At 44.5% G+C, this 19,884-nt stretch overlaps 2 protein-coding genes across 2 annotated transcripts in view; one reads left to right on the plus strand and one right to left on the minus strand.

Moving 5' to 3' along the window:
• The window catches only part of LOC143319605 (voltage-dependent T-type calcium channel subunit alpha-1H-like), a 30,017-nt gene extending 18,252 nt beyond the window's left edge, over positions 1 to 11,765 (plus strand). Inside the window, exons 21-33 of the mRNA XM_076728705.1 lie at positions 308 to 433; positions 581 to 670; positions 1,180 to 1,372; positions 2,857 to 3,008; positions 3,104 to 3,213; positions 3,320 to 3,453; positions 3,535 to 3,605; positions 5,524 to 5,602; positions 5,902 to 6,023; positions 6,395 to 6,679; positions 6,778 to 6,928; positions 7,825 to 8,393; positions 9,196 to 11,765. Of these exons, the coding sequence (XP_076584820.1) occupies positions 308 to 433; positions 581 to 670; positions 1,180 to 1,372; positions 2,857 to 3,008; positions 3,104 to 3,213; positions 3,320 to 3,453; positions 3,535 to 3,605; positions 5,524 to 5,602; positions 5,902 to 6,023; positions 6,395 to 6,679; positions 6,778 to 6,928; positions 7,825 to 8,393; positions 9,196 to 9,897 (2,784 nt within the window). The 3' untranslated portion in view covers positions 9,898 to 11,765. The remainder of the gene's footprint in view (positions 1 to 307; positions 434 to 580; positions 671 to 1,179; positions 1,373 to 2,856; positions 3,009 to 3,103; positions 3,214 to 3,319; positions 3,454 to 3,534; positions 3,606 to 5,523; positions 5,603 to 5,901; positions 6,024 to 6,394; positions 6,680 to 6,777; positions 6,929 to 7,824; positions 8,394 to 9,195) is intronic.
• A 320-nt stretch (positions 11,766 to 12,085) lies between these two features.
• Positions 12,086 to 18,899, minus strand: LOC143320148 (synaptogyrin-3-like). Its single transcript, XM_076729603.1, has 4 exons — positions 18,561 to 18,899; positions 16,358 to 16,592; positions 15,559 to 15,704; positions 12,086 to 13,097 (listed from the first exon to the last, which is right to left on the minus strand). The coding sequence occupies exons 1-4, from the start codon at positions 18,663 to 18,665 to the stop codon at positions 12,870 to 12,872; spliced, it is 714 nt and encodes a 237-aa protein (XP_076585718.1). The 5' UTR covers positions 18,666 to 18,899; the 3' UTR covers positions 12,086 to 12,869.
• Positions 18,900 to 19,884: the final 985 nt, after the last annotated feature.

The raw sequence follows: 19,884 nt of genomic DNA on the forward strand, positions 1-19,884 counted from the left end.
TTCTGATGCTAATATGAACACACAAGCATATATTTCACAAAAACACACTACCACTGGATTATCCTCTAATGAGAACACCCCATATTGGAGTGTTTCTGTGCTTGTTATGACTGTGAGGCAGGCTGGACCAGATGGTACTTGGATATCTCAGCTGGAACGTACAGTAGGCGTGTTGGCGGTCGCATAGTAATTTCCTTTATGCATCAATCTCATCTCGCTCTGTGAAGCTTTATTTACATTACCTTGAGGTTACAGTGTTCTTGTATGATTTTTATATTTGTGTGCACACATCTGTCTGTGTATGCAGCTGTTTAAAGGGAAGTTCTTCTACTGTGAGGGGCTCGATGTGAGTAACATCACCAATAAAACCCAGTGTCTGGAGGCAGGACACCGCTGGGCTCGACGGAAATACAACTTTGACAACCTGGGACAGGTTTGTCACACAAATGTTCTCTCACACGCACGCACGCACGCACACACGCACACACACACACACACACACACACACACAGGACTGACACCTGTGCTTACAAACTGATTGACAACGTGACGCTGATTGACATGTGTCTCACTCTTCCAGGCACTGATGTCACTGTTTGTGCTGTCCTGTAAAGATGGCTGGGTCAGCATCATGTATGATGGCCTGGATGCTGTCGGAGTAGACCAGCAGGTGAAGACACACACACACACACACACACACACACACACACACACACACACACACACACACACACACACACACACACAGGCACACACACACACGCACAGAGGAAGAGAGAGGTTGTGGGAAGTGAAAAATGAATATCAGGGAGACAAAGCATACAGACCATTCAGCCAGTGTATATTCCATTTCACTGTTTTGATTCTGTTTTGTGTCAGTCTCAGGCACCATTTGATCTTGTTTGTTTCAAGCAGAAAGGGGAAATATTTCAGGAGAGAAGGAAGGTGTACAGAAAGAGAAAAGGCAGACAGATAAATAGATGTGAGTTGACAGTGCTTGCAGTTTCACTGCTGACTCAGGATTTACATTGTCTTCTTGTTTATGCTCTCTCGTCTTCCTCCTCTCCACCCCTCCTCGCCCCCTTTCGTCACTCTTTGGGCCCCCTCTTTTTTCCTTTTTGTCCCTGTGCTACCTCTGCTCCACTCTTCCCTCCATTTTCTCTGTCTGACTCTATGCAGCCAATAAGAAACAACAACCCTTGGATGCTGCTGTTTTTCATCTCTTTCCTCCTCATCGTCAGCTTCTTTGTGCTCAACATGTTCGTGGGCGTGGTGGTGGAAAACTTTCACAAGTGTCGCCAGCAGCAGGAGGAGGAGGAGGCGCGGCTGAGGGAGGAGAAACGACAGAGACGGTTGGAGAAGAGGAGGAGAAGTGAGAGAGCATGGGGGATTAGGGGGAGCTGGGAGGGGGTGCAAAACAAACAGTATATGGTCAAAAGTACATAGACACCTGAATATTACACCCGTGTGTGATGTTTTTCTAAAACCATTGGTATTCATTTGATGCCATCACAGCCTCCTCTCTAGGAATGCTTTTTACAAGATTTTGGAAACTGGCTGCCGGTTTTTGCTCCCATCCATCGAGAACAGCATTACTCCCAGTGTCCAATTTGTTCTGGGAGGTGGCTGCTAAAGAACAGACCATTTAAAGACTCTGAAATGCTTCCAATGGGACAAATAAAGGAATATTGATCTTGATCTTGGATATTTGTAATGGGATGGATATGTGTTGGAGCTGTGGCACGACCAGATGCAGCGCAGCTTCATCCAGGGCTGGTGAGGTCTGGCACTGATGTTGGCCGATAAGGCCCGGCTCTGAGTTTGCATCCCAGTTCATCCCAAAGGTGCCGGATGGGATTGAAATCAGGTCTCTCTGCAGGCCAGTCAAGTTCTTGTGCACCAACCTAGAAAACCATTTTATTTATGGATGTCGCTTTGTGCACCAGGACGTTGCCATGTTGAAACAGGAAATACAAAGGTGGAAGCTTACTATTGTTTAAACTGTGATTGAAATCTGTATCATTAATATTTTCCTAAACATCAGAGAACATACTGAAGACGATGGGTCCATGTCCTTGTTGCTGTATACTGTACATGTAATATTACACACACACACGATAAGCCTCTTTTTTTTCGCATACATACTGTATGAGTACATGCATAATTTCTTCCCATAATATTCTCAGAAACACACTTAACGCTGGCGCACACACATTCACAGACCTCTCTCCTGCTCTGCCTCATTCCTGTCTCATTCCGTCCTTCTCTCTCTGCAGTGTAATCTCTAGTAGTGCTTTCCTCTTAGTCCGTTAACTGTCTGGCAGCGGACAGCGAGGGTTTCTACCCAAAGACACCTTGAGGTGCCATGGGGTGTGTGTGCGTGCGTGATGGATAGGACTGTATTCCTGAGGTGGCACTTTTAGTCTGTACACACACACACACACACACACACACACACACACACACACACACACACACAGCAGTGCGCCACTTGGCATCCAGTTCATCAGTGACTTCATAGCTCACATTATGTTTTTCTGTCAGGCGCATTTTAATGACTGGATGAGAGTGTGTGTGTGTCGATGTGTACTAGTGACGTTGCAGGGACATAAATCTGTTTACACGGTCACATTGTGGAGACTCAACTTCCTTACAACACAAGTCTTCATAATGTAAGTCATTAGATTTTAGGGTGAAGACTTGGGTTTAGGTTAAGGTTAGGGTGAGGATAAGTCTCCAGGACATGAATTTAAGCCAATGTAATGTCCTCTGAAGTGATGGAAACACGACTCCCTGTGTGTGTGTGTGTGTGTGTGTGTGTGTGTGTGTGTGTGTGTGTGTGTGTGTGACATGCAGGGGCCCAGGAGAAGCCGTATTACGCCGACTACTCCCCACTGCGTCGATCCATCCACACCGTGTGCACCAGCAACTACCTGGATCTCTTCATCACCATCATCATCTTCACAAACCTCCTCACCATGAGCATGGAGCACTACAACCAGCCTCAGGTAACCATGGCAACACCTTCTACCACCTGCCCTAGAACCATAGTAATGAAGCGGTATGCGGCGGTACAATACATGCGTGTCTGTGTGTCCTGCAGTACTTCGAGGAGATACTGAAGTACTGCAATTATGTCTTCACGGTGGTTTTTGTCATCGAGGCGATTCTCAAACTAATCGCTTTTGGCCTGCGCCGCTTTTTCAAAGAGAGGTATTCAAGCTCTCACACGAATACAAAGACATTCACAAACATGCAGCTTTCATCCTTAGAAAAACTGAAATTGCCTCTGTGCGCGTGCGTGTGTATGTGTGTCAAGATGGAACCAGCTGGACCTCGCCATCGTGTTGCTGTCCATCATGGGAATCACTCTGGAGGAAATAGACCTGAATGCTTCCCTCCCCATCAACCCCACCATCATACGCATCATGCGAGTCCTAAGGATAACAAGAGGTACACACACAGTGACGCACGAACACGCAAACACACAAATGATATGTGGCTGATGAGAGTTGACACGTGGCAATGTTTCAGTGCTGAAGCTGTTGAAGATGGCTACAGGAATGAGAGCTCTGCTGGACACAGTGATTCAAGCTCTGCCTCAGGTAAGAGGCAGCGCTGACACCTCTGTGATGTCTCTTTAACTGCTAGCCTGGTTTCCAGATCTGATGAATTGCAGACAGCTTGTTTTATTTAGCGATTTATCAGTGCTGGCACTGACTGCCCCCACATGATTTACTAACAACGCTGATTCCCCCAACAGACTGTTAAACCGAATGACACCAAATAACCAGCAAACAAGCATGAAGACATCTTCATGTTTAGCTGAGGGCTAATTGATGATTCTTAAACTTATCAGTGTGGCTGATAAATCACCAATTAAGTCATGACTTCGCGGCTGCTTTGGTGCGCTTGTTTTGCTACTGGGTATCTGTGAGAAGATAAAATATGAACCAGAAAGTCAAGTCTGAAAGCTTATCACACATTAAGACACCATACAGCACTTTATTCTCCTTTGAGGCAGGATTGTACAACTATGTCAAGTTATCACGGCAGCAGTGAAGAGTAGAATTAGCACAATGCTACAAGCTACACGCAGCTAAATATACGACCAGGTCTGGACAATTGCTCATATCTGATTGGCCAAAGTATACATGGATCACTTTGTTCTGTGGTATGGCAAAAAGCAATTTATAAGGCCGATTCAGGTTTTTTTTTCTCATTGAGAATGCTACATTTTTGATGCCATTTCACTGTAGTTGAGAACGAGACATTCACAAGCAAGAACTAAACCATCACCCGAGATACACATAATGTAACTGTCTTTTGACGCATTAGTGGTTTGGCTCCAGGGATGGCCGCGTCGGTTGGTCGGTCCGCCACTTCTGGACTGAAATATCTCTATTGGATGACTTTGTCATGAAATGTGAAGATAATCATGGTGTTCAGAGGATATCGCCTAATGATCCCCTGACTGACAGCTATTGGAGAAATTTGGCTCACACCTTCAAATCCCATCAGGGGAGTCAAGTTTTCATCTAGAGCCATCATAAGGTCAGAATTGTAATTTGTCCAATACTTCGGTGATGAATAAAGTCCTGCAAAACGAATATCAGCAGCCTCAGATTTATCACGTTAAATGCTAATAAGTAAATGTTAGCATGCTAGCACGCTAAACGAAGGTGGTGCACATTACTGTTAGCAGCTAATGTGGTTGTAGACTCTTAGACTGAATATTGAATGAGTGAACAGTGATTAGGGAATTAGAGAATGGTGGACCAGGATGACGACTCTGGTGCAGGGAAAGCTTCAGGAAGGATCCGCCAAAGCTCCTGGGCTTAGTGAACCCTGAGGGGGGCCCGCCAGAAATGTGTAGGGAGAGAAAGTAAATGAGAACAAGCAGGTCTGCAAGTAGACATTTCTAAACTGGTGGTCCTGCTCCTGAACGCAGCTAAATTATATCCATTTCAAAGATCTCACGTTTATCTACGCTTGTGTTCTTACAAACACAGTAGGACTCTCTAGTGCAGCGAAATACCCATGATCCTTCACTGGCTTCCCACCCACTTATAACACCATTTGTCTTTGAAGTGACAGATCATTGCCGGGGATTGAACCCAGGTCTTTGCAGTGCTGTCAGTGTTTTTTCCCCTGCGCTTCATCAATAGATTTATCCATCATCTAATTAGACATCTCCATACCTCCCACCGTGGGGGAAGGCAGGCCAAGTACCTGTGGATCGCTTTATATTTAGAATAAACAGGCATGTTTGTGATTCATGAGGACTGGATCCAGGCTCTGAAAGTGCACCTCTGAAATGTGAGACATGATTCAACTCCAGGTATCATGATGGCTCCTGAGTTTTTAAGATGTAGTAAACATCAATGCAGTAAGGCTTCTCTGTCTACGGCCTCTTTCTCTCTGTTTGCATGTTTGCGTCTCTCGATGTATACTGTACACGTCTTTTTTTCTGTGTATCACATACTGTATATATCTGTGTGTGCGTGTAATATGTCTGTCTAGGTGGGGAATCTGGGTCTGCTCTTCATGTTGCTGTTCTTCATCTATGCAGCTCTGGGAGTTGAGCTCTTTGGAAAACTGGGTTAGTGTGTGTGTGCGTGTACATGCATGCATGCTCGGGTGAGTGTGTGTGCTTGCGAGCACGTGCGCGTGTGCATGCATATAAATCGGTGCTGACGTGTGTGTGCACCTCAGCTGACACTGGTGAGATATCTGTGCATTACGTAACAAGCATAAATTTTGTTGTGTTACATACATTAATTATGTCAATTTAGAATCAGTGCTCTAATCCACACACAGTTCTCTTTCTCCTCTCCCCTCGCCTTCCTCTCTCATACTTACCGCCTCTAACGCTCTTTTCCCCTCTTCATCCTCTTTCAGAGTGTTCAGACGAGAACCCATGTGAGGGTCTTAGCCGCCACGCCACCTTTGACAACTTTGGCATGGCTTTCCTCACACTCTTCAGGGTGTCTACCGGGGACAACTGGAATGGGATTATGAAGGTTATTTTTCTTTCTCTCCTCTGCTCTGTGGGAGTCTTTAAGAAGATGGAGAGATGGCAAAGTCCGTGTTTGTGTCTGTGCATATGAGTGTGTCTCAAAGCATCGGTTATGAGATGGGCGTTGCTGTGAGACGAGAGAACATCACTGTTTTATGACAGACTAAGAGCTGCTGACAGAGTCTAAGGAGGGTGTATTATTCTTCCGTGACAGTCTTTTCACACTCAGAGCAACATCTCCTTCTGTTGGAGAAGAGAGGAAGTACACTGTAGGGCGTTAATGTATCTGTATATCACCTTAAATCCCTTTACCTAATATCAGTTTTGTTCACATCTGCATAATCTCTATGTTCTTTCATCACCCTCGTCATCCAGGACACGTTGCGTGAGTGCCGCCCGCAGGATCGCCACTGTCTCACCTACCTGCCCCTGATCTCTCCCGTTTACTTCGTCACCTTCGTCCTGACGGCTCAGTTCGTGCTGGTCAACGTGGTCGTAGCCGTTCTGATGAAGCACCTGGAGGACAGCAACAAGGAGGCACAGCTGGAGGAGATGGAGGAGAGGGAAGAGAGAAGGGAGAGGGAGGAGGCGGCCAACCGCCGCCTCAGCGCTGCGTCTGCTAGTGGAGACCTGGGGCCAAGTGTGGACACACCTGCGCAGGTAACGGATGGAGAGCGTGTTCATGTTCCTGCACGTGTGAGAGGGGAGGGGGTGGAGGTGACAATAACGATGACAGCGGTGATGATCTCATGTGGCAGGTGCAGGTTGAGGATGAGGAGGGTTCCCATGGCAACCTACTGAGCATGGGACGCATGCTGTCTCTCCCTAGCGACAGCTATGTTCAGCCACTCAGATGCTCCCCTTATCCTCCCATTGGCCATGAGGCCTACTCCGGCTACAGCTACTCAGGTAATTTGGTTGTTTATAGCCAATTAAATTAAGGAACAGCTTATACTGTGCTGTAACCACCAACTGATTGCTGTAAAGATTATTGCTTCTATAAAAAGCATAGACAGCAGCTGAGATGTGATGCGGCACAGCAAGAGGTGCTGTTATTACAGACCTTTTTGTTATGAGGGAGATGCTTTTTTTAATATTGTGTAAGCACATGGGTGGACTTGTTTCCACTGCTGCTGGTCCCATCTAACCCTCAGCACTCCACACCCAGGGGAGCTTTAGAAAAGCTTGGTTGAAACTGCAGATTTATCAATTCAAACAGTGTAACACAGAGTTTTAACTTCCATTTATGTTAAAATCAGAGAAATTACCAAACAAACTTTTACTTTTCTATTTTTATTAGCGTTTTTCATAAAGGTCACAAATATGTACTTTAATTTGTAGTTGTCGTTTCACTGCAGTCTCAGTAAATGTTATTCAAACAGGAGCTTTGTTTGCTGGGGTCTATTTTCAGCTGTGGATTAATACACGTTGGGTGCTCCTGTGAGTATTTACAACAGCTGAGTCAAAATAAACGACAGTGTTTATGATCATGGTAATGAAGGAACACGTCACCCAGTGCAACAGTGTGATTCACTGATGTGTCTTCAACAGTTTTTGTGGAAAGATGGAAATCTATGGCTCCGAGGAAGAAGATATGTCAGGCTTCGGATACACAGACAGTACTTGATAATAGGCTTTGGAATGCGTATTAGTTTGAGTATTGTTTGTTGGGATTTAAAAGTATATATTTTGAAAACATTAACATCACCATTTGGAACAAGTCGGAGGACAGATTTGAGGACATGCAGCTTCAATCCATCTGATTTCTTTTCGTCTGTGTGTCCTTATGATCTTTGCCACATTAGTTTCTGCAGGCTCCATGTCGTCTCTGGGCTCCAGTGGAGGCAGCTCACTGCTGCAGGTTCCAGGAGCTCTGCCAGCCATCAGCCACGCTTCGCTGGGGTTTGGACGCAGCTCGAGGCCAAAGATCTGCCTCAGCACCTCACAGAGTATCGACAGATACTCCCCACACAGGCTCAGTCCAGCTGACAGTATAGACGGATACAGGTTTAGCCCGGTTCACAGAATAAACAGACGCAGGCTCAACTCAGCTCACAGTATCGACGGATACAAGTTCAGCCCGGCCCGCCGAATAAACAGGCACAGACTCAGCTCTGCTCACAGTATGGATGGATACAGGCTCAATCCAGACCACAGCTCAGACAGACCTAAACTCATGTCCAGCCACAGCATAGACAGACACTCCTCCCTCAGACTGAGTCCCACCTCCAGTGCCAGCAGATGTCCCTCTCATTGGCTCAGTCCTGACGACAGTTTAGACAGAAACAAGCTGAGTCCCTCCTACGTTCCAGATAGTTCAATCCTGAAGAGGCCAGCGTCCTTCCGCACTGCAAGCAGACAGTTACGGAGACAGGTGTGTTATCATCTCCTCTCCTCTCCTCTCCTCTCCTCTCCTCTCCTCTCCTCTCCTCTCCTCCTCCTGTCTGGTCCTGTTTGTCAAAGTTACATTATTGTTGCATGGTAGTACAGTACAGACTTCAGTCTAGATAATCTAGCTTTCACAGTGATGGATGCAGACTTCACAATCACTTTGACAGATGGAGTCTGCTAATTGATTTTCATGCTATATGGAAATTATTGGAAATGAATTGATGCCTGGGATGACAGGAAAGATACACCAAGAGACCCACAACAACAACAACAACAACAACAACAACAACGTTTGTGACATCTTTAGCTCTGATGGAGGGAATATGTGATTTGTAGTTACTTGTACTAAACAGGCTAAAACGTCCAAAACAAGGTTTTGTTTTTTTGTTTTAAAGCTCTATGAGGAAGAAGTGATTGGTTCATGATGAGTACGGACATGAGCAATGATTACAGTGCCTCTTTAGACACAGTTTAAGACCTCATCTGTTGTGCACTGGATAATAATCTCGTACAAAATTGTACCTCTGCTCAGGAGGTGATGGTTTTTGTGTTCATAATGACAAAAAATGAAAATGTTGTGACCTTTCTGCAGTTGTGTTTTGATCCATGGTGATCTGCGTGCACTGTGGTTTATCTTCGCTGCGTTTGCTGTGAATACTGATCTGCTGCTGTTGCCAAGTTATCTCACAGTGTATTTTTTAGAAAATTTGAAATGTTCAACGTGTTTGGAAATTATTTTTTCTTGCATGGCCCAACACATAATTAAATCTGTGTTGTGTCTGCAGGAGGCTGTGCGCTGTGACTCTCTGGATCAGAGCGGTTCAGCTGACGATCTGGCAGAGCCTCACCTCACTGTGCCCGCCATCTCTTCCACACCGCCACGCCAGCGATCGTCCAGTGTACACACACTGAAATATACACACCCCCAGAGGGTCATCTCATGCAGGAGCCACAGCCGGAGCCACAGTGAAACCACTGGGCAAGAACATGTACCTGAGCAGGCCATCTGTGGCTCGCAGCCAGAAACAGATGTCGAGAAGAGGCCTGTCAGCCCGCAGAGCCTGTCCAGTCTGAAGGTCCCCAGCGGTGAATCCACCCTATCAGTGCCGCTCTGTAGCTCCAGAGCGGCCAGCTCCGTCCCCGGCTCTGACCCCGGCCCCCAGTTAGACGACACAGATGAGGAAGTCAGCCGCATTAACAGTTCCGTTCACACACACTCACACACACAGCTCCCTCCCAGCCCCTCACACAAAAGCAGACACCTTTCCCCGAGCCCCGGGGAGAACAGGAGCCGCCTCAGCCAATCAGCGTCTCCTGTGTCGGACAGGAACAGGAAACAGAGGATGAGCCCACCGCCGGGAGAGGAGCCGCTTACTATGGCAACCCAGCTGATGGACAGCAGTGTTGAGCTGAGAAGGCGGACTCTGTCATTTGATGCCACTACCCTCTCGCCTAATCAACCAGAGGGAAGTTCTGTGGACGACTAAACAAACTCAGTGAGGCTGGATCGTTATTCTCTGAAGTGGAGGAGCCCGATGTGCTGCCGAAGCACACCAGAGGGGCGGGAACCGCAATCCAAAACCGGAGGTATACCTGTTTCCTGTTTTGGGCCCCGCCCTTCACCTCGTCCTGTCCAATCACAAAGATTTTCACAGGGTGTTTGAGCAGGACTCTTTCAGACTGTGTGTATGCGTGTGTGTGTGTGTGTGTGTGTGTTCAAAGACCCTTTGTGCAATTTGCACACGAGATGCACACAAGAAGACGTTTCCTTTTCTTCTATCATAGTCCTAGCTTTAGTTCAGACATAGTAGTCACTGCCCGGCTATATATACTCAAACTTTAACCTTTCCTTGCTTGCTCTCCTCCTTCTGCCCTCACTCTCATCCTTTTCCTTGCACCTCAAGCCTTGGTCAGAGTACAAGACAAAATTATCTGAAAGATGCAGTGTGGATTAATAACTCGGGGCTGCGACTAGTGATTTGCTTAATCTGCACATTATTTCTTAATAAATCAGTAATCTTTCAGTCTCTGAATCATCAGCAAGAATAGAAAAAGGTTCATCATAATTTCTGAAGGTGAGGCTTTCAAATTGCTTTTTTTTTTTTGTCCCACGGAGGGTCCAAAATCCAGAGATATTCAGTTCACTATGATGTTAGACAAGGAAAAGCCACAAATCTTCGCAATCAACCGTTTTTCTCAGCGCTACCCAGCATCTCATTTAGTCTTATGATTGTTACTTTCAGCAAAATTCCCTCATTTCTTGCACTGTGGTGTAGAAATTACACTTTGTGTTTACAAGAGAAATTGATTTTTAAGTGATAAACTTCCGAAAACTGAAGCTGACAAAGAATTTTATATGTAAATGCTTGATTTGTAATTGCATGCTTATATAGATTGCTGCAGGAACATTTTATGGGAGACTAAAACTAATTGTAAGGCAGCTTCTTATGAGTGGAGCAAATTGAGAATCTTATATATCACCAAATGAGAGTTTTTGTTTTTTTTAATATGACTAATCTTCCTATTTTTGGTACCACTCAATCTACAGTAAACTGCCACGGGATGTTGCGGGATCATTCTCTGATTGCAGTCTTTCTTGGCCCAATCAAACATCTTTGTGATGTTTGAGAAACATCCCACACCTGAATCCACCCAACCCCGACGGTCGGAAAAATCAATTTGCGCTTAGAGCCTCTCAGTTAAAATCGTGTAGTGTGACCTAGGCTTTAGTAGTTTCTACCTCGCTTTTTCCTGATCCCACCCATTCTTAGTTTCTCACCCCCTCCACTTTCCTTTTCTCTGTCTTAGTATTCTCAGGGTAGAGGTAGTTCAGATGCAGGTGAGTATGAAGCATGTGATCAGAGGTCTGCAGAGTTAGATTGCCCCCTACTGTCTGAAGCTGGAGCTGGCCTGTCTCCCCTGATGTTTGAAGACATTTTATTGTACAGGTGCGGGGTGAACTTCAGACAGAGGCAGATATACAGAAGGGCTTATTCAGGTGAAACGACAGTGCGTAAAACTTTGTAGGCCAAGATTATATTTTATTAACACAGCAGTGATGATATGAGAACTACAAAGGTGAATTTCTACGTTTTTGAATGTCAGTTCATCTGCTGGTGCTGGTGACGATGAAGTTGGATGATGATGATGATCATGATGATGATGATGTCAGTCCCATAGGATGCTGATTGTGATAATGATGATAAAGACTCTAGATGATGCAAACATTATAATATTGTATAATGTTCATGCAGAATGAAACCAGGGAATGACATACAGGAAGCTCACCTGCAGTTACATTATTGGAAAGTGCTGGAATAAAACCACTTCCTGTCTGACTTTCATTTGACTCCATAACCCTGCGTCTAAATCTGTTCTTTATCTCTATATAAGGAGGTTAAAAAAACACAGTATGAGGGCTTGCAATCCTTCCACATGAGCCACTTAATCCAAAAATAAAGCTAACACGCAGCTGCTGCCTGCTGGTGCTAATGAATTGAACATAACTCGAGTACGCTATCTAATTATGGTCCTTCAGCAGATGTTGATTAATATGCTTAACACATCCTTGGATCTTGGTCTCAACACATAATTATATTAAAAAGAGTTTCTCACATTGCAAGAAGCAAAGAGGAAATTATTTAAAGATGATGTGAAGAAAGGCAGACTCAGCCCTGGTGGTGGTGGATAGATTTTATTTTTTCATTTTACCACTTCAGCATATCACAATAAAATATTTAATCACATGAATATTTCACACTGAAACACTATAGCATTCAGAATGCATTAAGCCGTCCTGCCTTTATCTCCTTGCCAGGAAAATGTACCAATTTCAGCAAGTCCTGCCACCTGCACTCGTTTCCTCACAACCTATTGGTCAAGCTGCCTGTCAGTCTCAATTTCAGCCAATGGGAGGCCACACGTCTGCAGGGCAGCTTGTGATTGGTCAGACTGACTGAGGACAAACAGAAGACAATAAAAGGAGCTACACAGCTTCACTAGCCTCCATATTTCCGTCACTAAAAGACCTTGAATCCCGTTATAAGGCAGATGGAGCATCATCACTGATCTACATCTATGTTAATCTGCACCTCGCCATATGAACATGCAGTCAAGGTGTGTGTGTACTTCCAGGTGTATATACACGTGTTTCCAGGTGTACATGTATATCTGTTTCCAGGTGTGAGTGAGTACAGCTGTTTTGGCGTGCGTACATATCTGTGTGTGTGTGTGTGTGTGAGTGAGTGTGTGCATGAGCAGAAGACACAGAGAGTTACAACTAACTAAGCTGAACCAGCAGTTGCCATGTTAAAAATAGATCATACATCACGTGACCCACAATCCCGCCAGCCCCAGGAGAGGATGGAAAGCCGCCAATCAGCGAGGCAGGAAGTCGTCCGTGCCCGCGTCGCGTGCAGTGTCGTTCAACTCACACCTCTTTCTGTCTGTCTGTCTGTCTCTAGAAGGCGGGAGCCATGGGTCTCTGCTGTGTCAGTTTCTGGGGGTCCAGGGTTTCGGTGAAGGGCGGGGCTTGATAAGGGTTGGTGGTTACTATGGTGGCTCCGTTGGCGATAGGGTACGGTGTAGCTCGAGCGTTGCTGGGGGCGGGGTCCAGGTGTTGCCACGTGAACAAGTTGGTGTTGCTGCCGGTTAGGAAGCGGCGCAGTGCGCTCAGCGTCAGCACGGTCTGTTAGTAACACACACACGAACACACACGCGTTAGCAGAGGCTGTTGGTTACACACAGATTTACATTAGAGCCACATGATTACTGTTACAGGCTGGAGGCGATTTGAGGTGGGCGAGGGGGGCTGCCATCCCACTTGTTAGCAAAATGACCAAAATGCATCCCTCTCATTAACCTGCCACCCCCCCCTCTGCATCCCCTGACAGCACAGAGAGTGCAGGGGCAGTTGGTCTAGTCTGCCGGACTCATGATCCTTTATCTGAGAGACTGGCTCATAGTAATCCATCCAAAAGCTGTGAAATATTTTAGTTGACTCTCGACCAAAGTGGTGCACGGGCTGACGCTGCCATTACTAAAGCCACTCCTCAAGTGTGGCCACAAAACTTGACCCCTAATCTTGGGATTCCCTTCACCTCAACTTTTCAGACCCTCGTTTGGTTCTAGGTTCTTCCTTCAGTATTAACTTTATACAACGTTTACAACCGAGAGCATGTTGATCTACATCATAGCGGGGCTGGAACAGTCTGGTCTATGGCCCAACCTGGAATCCAGCGTGTCCAATCATTTCAGTTTTACGATTCTCTCCACCAGATTCAGCGTGATCCTTATTTTTTCTATAATCTTGTTATAATCCTTTACATTCTTCATCACACTGTTTGGCTGTGTGTTGTATTTGCATTTATGCCAGATCCTATGAAATCTGCTGGTTCACCTTTTCATTGTGAGACTCCATCTCCTTAGTTCTCCATTGTTCTTTGTTTAAGCATTGGTTGTTGTGTTTGATTCGGTGGTAAAATGATGGTAAGGACACATCTGCTAGCTCAATCACAGGTGACAGCGCTGACAGCAACTCCTGAAACTGCCCAGAACTTCCATTTATCATCACGTCCTGAGCAGAGACAAAATATGAGTCCCAGGAACTCTGCCCAGTGATTTCGTATTGTACTTTCATAAAGTTTGGGGACTCACAAGAGACAGACTGAAAGAAGAAAAGTGAAAATCAATGCAGCTGAGGCCTGATTTCCTGACCTTTAGTCTTTAGTATGCGTGAAACTCCAAACATGCTGGATCCTCCATTTCCCATCTTGAGAGCATCTGATAGCATTATGCCCTCCGTGCTCAGTAAACCCCCTCGTCTTTTAAACTCCATGTCCCCCGGTTTGTACAGCACATTTTTGGTTAAATGTTATTAGCCTCCAACAACCCCGATGACATCACTTCTCACACGTTAGAAAGCCAGAAAACATGAAAGTCCAGCTGTGACTGGCAAACCGACTTTCATGTGTAAGATCAGATTCTGACAGAGGAGCCAAAGTCTGAAGAACGTTGATTTCACTCTCAAACACATGCTATAAATTCTCTACAGAAGAATACAGGAATAATTTAACACAGGACTACTGGGGGAAAAATGACTTGACAGACTCAAAGAGACCTTCTGTAGCATACTGTACACCCTTGACACAATTACAACTGAACCTCCCCACATCCTCTGACAGTGAGATGAATGGCTGCTATAGCTTTGCTGGTAAGATTGTTTTAACAGGCTCCATTGAGTCATCAATGGATAATAAATCAGTCGGCCTCTGTCTGACTTGCACTGTTTTTTGGGATTCTTTTTTAAGGACTGAGAGCAGCTCAGCTTCAGGAACATACTGTTCACACCTCCGCAGTTACACACATTCACACCTGGAAATGGTCCAGCGGAGCCACAGTCTGAGCTGTCGGCTCAACTGGAGCAGCTGGGGGTTAAGGGCACCTTAGTGGTTTTAATGAAGGATGTGCAAATGCTGCTCTTTCACTTTCCCCACCACGATTTATCCTGCTGGTCTGCAGATCGATGTCTTACCTTTGAGCCAACGCCGGCCCGCAAATTCATTATAGTATCGAATACAGTAAAGAGAGATTAACCGCAAACTTTTGTGATCAATGTGTGATCTTTTTTTAAAAAATATCTGTTGTCCAAATTAACTACTAGAAGCAAACTGTGATTAACATAATGAGTTTTTATGAAGAGTTTTGTCACAGCTCAATGCATTGAGCATCAGTTTGATTACCTGATATGTGATACGTTGCATACATTCTGCATATAGTGATAAACTACATATCAGTATTGGGAAAATATTGCATAAACTCTAAATCTGCCAATTCTGCCATTAGACTGGTATCAAAAACCAAAATATGACCCTTCATCACAAACTTTCAGACATGCCCTCAATGTGTGTGAGTGTGTGTGTGTGTGTGTGTGTGTGTGTGTGTGTGTGTGTGTGTGTGTGTGTGTGTTAGACTAGAGAGAGGGTGGGAGGGCTCTTAGGCAGGAGCTTCTGCTTGTCCTCCATGAAGGAGATGCTCTTAAGTGTGCTCATGGCCAGCAGACACTGATAACCCTGGAATACACACAGACATGACGATGAACACACACAGACAGAGGACGGGTTCACACACACATGCATAAACATACACACCCAGGTAAGGATGGAGAAGAAGCAGAAAGCGATGGTGGCTCGGGCGGCGTCGGAGCCCTGGGCCAATGGCAGCTCGTCTGGAGAGGTAGCCTGCCACTGATTGGCCAGAAAGCAGAAGCCAACAAACCACAGGAAGCTGGCAAGACCTGGAGGCGGGAGGCAGAGGAGTCAGAAAGGGTAATGTGCATCATCTTTTAAATCTCTTCATACAGAGTAAAATCCTGTTATATCAGGATATTACTTTACTGTACTTGAATGTTTCTTTTATTTTCTCAAATATCTTTTAACTGAGTGATGAACTTCAGATTCAGATAACACAGTTTCAATTGTTAGCAAAATGCTTCTGAGACACAGCATTGCTTTGAGCTAAATGCTAATGTATGCTGACAATGCTAACATGCTGTTGATTACCTGGTACCATCTTGTTCAGCATGTTAGCATGCTAACAACCGCTAATTGGCACTCCACATGAAGTAGAGCTGAGGCTGATGGGAGTGTCATTAGGTTTGGTTTGTCATGAATGTGTTGTACAAATTGGAAAAATGAACTGATGATGGTGCTAGAAGGAAAGTCAGGGGATCACAAGCATTAATACAGATGAGCCATGCTGGCTGTTTCCCCCGTTTACAGTCTTTATGCTAAGCTAAGCTAACCAGCTGCTGGCTGTAGTTTCGTATTGACTGTACAGACATGAGAGTGGTATCAATCCTCTCATCTAACTCTCAGCAAGAAAGCAAATACGAGTGTTTCACCAAATTTCAAGTTCAACAGCAGCCCACGATATTTGCTGATTATGTACCAGAGAAAACGAGGTCTAGCAGGACAGCGCGTCGTCTGTCCCGGATGCTGCTGATGGAGGGAAAGTAAACGTCCAGGACGAGGAAAAAGATGCTGCCTAGGAAACAGGCCACGCCCACGGTGACGCCATAGTTACAGGCATCGGCGTTGTTGTTGAAGACGCAGAGCAGACGCTCGCTGCCGATGTTGATGTAGCCCTCGTTCACGATGCAGCTGAACACCACCATGGAGAAAACCTGCAGGGAAAGACACACGGGATGATTGATCGTCTCACAGGTGGAGGAGAATGAACTCACACTGGTGTCCGAATGCCTTTCATTCCTCATACACGTCCCACAAAGACACACCAGTATACACCGCTTCAACACACAAAGACAGTCTTCTCTTCTGTGAGTATGCGTAGCTTTAAAGGGTCAGTTCACCCAAATTATAAAACACCCCCCACGTGCCACGCAGACAGTTTCAGTGTAATTTGCAGATTTGTGTCTCTGCAGAGGCAATTTTCAGGTTGCTGTGGAAAATCCAAACCCCTCACTGTCAGCAGATAGTCGAAACAGTCTTCTCTAGAAGGTTTAAACATCTGTGGATTATTCCATGTAATCATAGACATTGTTTCTGAGAAGACTGCACAAAGTACATTACTTTTACCACAAAGAAATCCATTAATCAGGACCAAATGAAGCCAAAAGGAGACAAGACAACCTTTTTAAGATCCCCTACTTTCATGTTAGTCCAGTTATAATTTGATAAAATGTTAATCAAACATAATATTAAGCTTTGATTTTGACTCTTGGAGCTGCCTCTTTCCATTACAGCTGAAAAAATTATTTGGCTAACTGATAAGAAATTAATCTGACAAAACAAAACAAATGAAGAACATTAACTTGGGCTTCTTGGACTTTTTTTTTTTTTTCTTCTTCAATTTTCTGACATTTTATCGAGCAAATAATTAGTAATTGGAATAATCATTATTAAAAGCAGCTAAATAATTGGCAGATTAATGGATTATCAAAATAATTGTGACTTTTAGTCCTATGTTTCACTTTGCCGCCTTTCTTTGTTTTATGTGAGCGCAAACTGAATATCTTTGGGTTTTGGCCTGCTGGTCAGACAAAACATGCAATTTGATGGCATCACCTTTGTTTTCAGGATAGCTTTGATGGACATTTTCACTGTTTGATCACATTTTAATCAAAAGCCTTGCAGCCTTGATGTCTAAAGAAAATAATTTTACATATGTAAAAGTAGCAACAGCACACTGTAAAAAATACTGTGTTGCAGGTAAAAATGCAGCATTCAAAATCTAAAGTATGTAAGTATTACCATCAAATTGTACTTAAAGTACAAAAAGTAAAAGTATATTATGTAGAATGGCCCATTTAATTACTGTATACACACATATAAAGTGACACTAATTTCAGCTGTACACTGGAGCTCAATATCTAATAATATATCTATTGTAATAGTTTATAATTTCATTTATATTTTGCATCTGTTTCTGCAAAATAACTAGAAACCAATACTGGCAAATAAACGTAGTGAAGTAAAAAAGTACACAAGTATGGGGAATTAGAAGTATAAATTAGCATAAAATGCAAATACTACTGCTTTTTGACTTGATCTGGTTTTTATTCCAGTATTTTACTGTTACTGAGCTTTGTTTTAAGAAGCACTGGCAAACGGTTGATGACAAATTCTGTTGAACTGAACTGAATCATGGACAAAGACAGAGACAGACAGACAGGCCTGTTTGTGTCCTCCTGCTAACTTGCTCCTTTAAAACCAAACTGTCCCCTCAGTGCACATTAAAAGCTGTGAGGCTGCACAGCATCACACCGACACAGACACGACAGACAGGTGTCACACTAACAGGTATTTACATCCAAAGCGTTCACATGAGCTCAGCAGACACAAAGAGGCTCTAGATAAACATATGGTAATGAGACGCTGGAGCTCCAGCTGGAAGCCGCATCACTGGACTGATTGCTGTTTATTACACCGAGCTGAGATCAGTAACACGGCACATATTTAACATTTAGAGACTGAGCACAGGCTACTGATTTATGTGAATCCTGACCGGACTGGACAGAAGACACAGCAGCTAAGAGCGACAGACAATGTGAATGGGAGAGAGGCAGAGAGATGGGGGGCTGCAGGCAGGCCTGTCCATTGATGCCAAGCCGCACGTTGCAGAGGAGGCTTACCCACGACATCAGTCTGAGGATGGTCCGGGGATGCGTGAAGAAGGCGACCGGGTCGAAGTTGACGCTCCCGGCCTTCCCGGCGCCGTACGCGCCCGCTGGCTCCATCCCTCCGGCTTTCTGCTGCCTGACGCCCGCTGAGAGAACGAGGGGAGACGTTGAGAGCTGCGCGGAGCGGCGGCGTCCTCCTCCAGCCTCCGTGTGAAGTCAGAGCGCGTCACAGCGCGGATCACAGGCTGCGCCGCAGAGTCTGCTGTCTGCGCTCAGGACGGCTCCACGGCCAAAGTGCCTCAGGTTCATCTCTGATTCAGTCGTTTTACCGAGATTTTAAGCTCAGAAAATGATGATTTCGTTTATTTTTTCTGAAGGGAGATTCAGTCTAAATTTACCATCCAATGATTTTGCTTTAATTTAGGGCTGATATTTCAATACTATCATTTATCGGCTATCATGATGAAACCATCGTTTGTTATCATTTTGCAGAATTCAAACTAAAGATTTCAAGCAAAATTGTAATTAAAAGAGATTTCAGTGTTTTGTTTTACTCATGTAAAGAGTTTTGTCTCTGAATGTTAATTAGATTATTCCATATATGATTTTGCACATATTTGGCACAAGAATATTATTGACTATATTAGATATATGTCAACCACATGGACCTGACTGTATGTCCACAGCATATTTATCCCCAGCAGCAACATTAAAGGCTGAACAATGAAGCCAACCCGTCAAAAACTGCAGTTCCTCGAATGGCCACGAGGCTGGCCTCAAAAAAAGAGTAAGTCCCCATAGACCCCCATGTTAAAATGCAGGTGTACCAGGAAGGTGTTTGTGGGATTTATTGTAAATAAACTAAAGTGCCCATGAAACAACACATCACCCAGTGCAATAATGTGTCTCACTGGCATTTTTTTTTTTTTTTTTTTTTGGGATAAAAATCGAGCCCTGTGACACAGAGGAATAAGATATGTCGAAATCAAAAATCTAGAGTGCCGCCAGCCTCATCCTTTAACGTAAATGCGTAAGATAAACAGACATTTTGATAAGAAGTTGTTTTTTTTTTTTTATGCTACCAAGAGTCCTTTGTGCTGAGCAGAACATTTCACAGTTAAATAAACCCATCAGTGCTCTCTGGTGAGCAAACTGTGAAATACAGACACTATTTAAAATGATTTGAGAGATATACTTTGCATTTATGTACTATACAATCTGTGTTGAAATCAGCCAATAATATCAACCATGCTGTTGTATTGCTCGAGCTCTTTATTATTTATTAGTCCACAGCTCTTTGTGAACGATTCTTTCGGCTTAGTTGAAGTCAACGTTA

This window comes from Chaetodon auriga, chromosome 4 (assembly GCF_051107435.1).
Source record: "Chaetodon auriga isolate fChaAug3 chromosome 4, fChaAug3.hap1, whole genome shotgun sequence".
Taxonomy (NCBI): Eukaryota; Metazoa; Chordata; class Actinopteri; order Chaetodontiformes; family Chaetodontidae; genus Chaetodon; species Chaetodon auriga.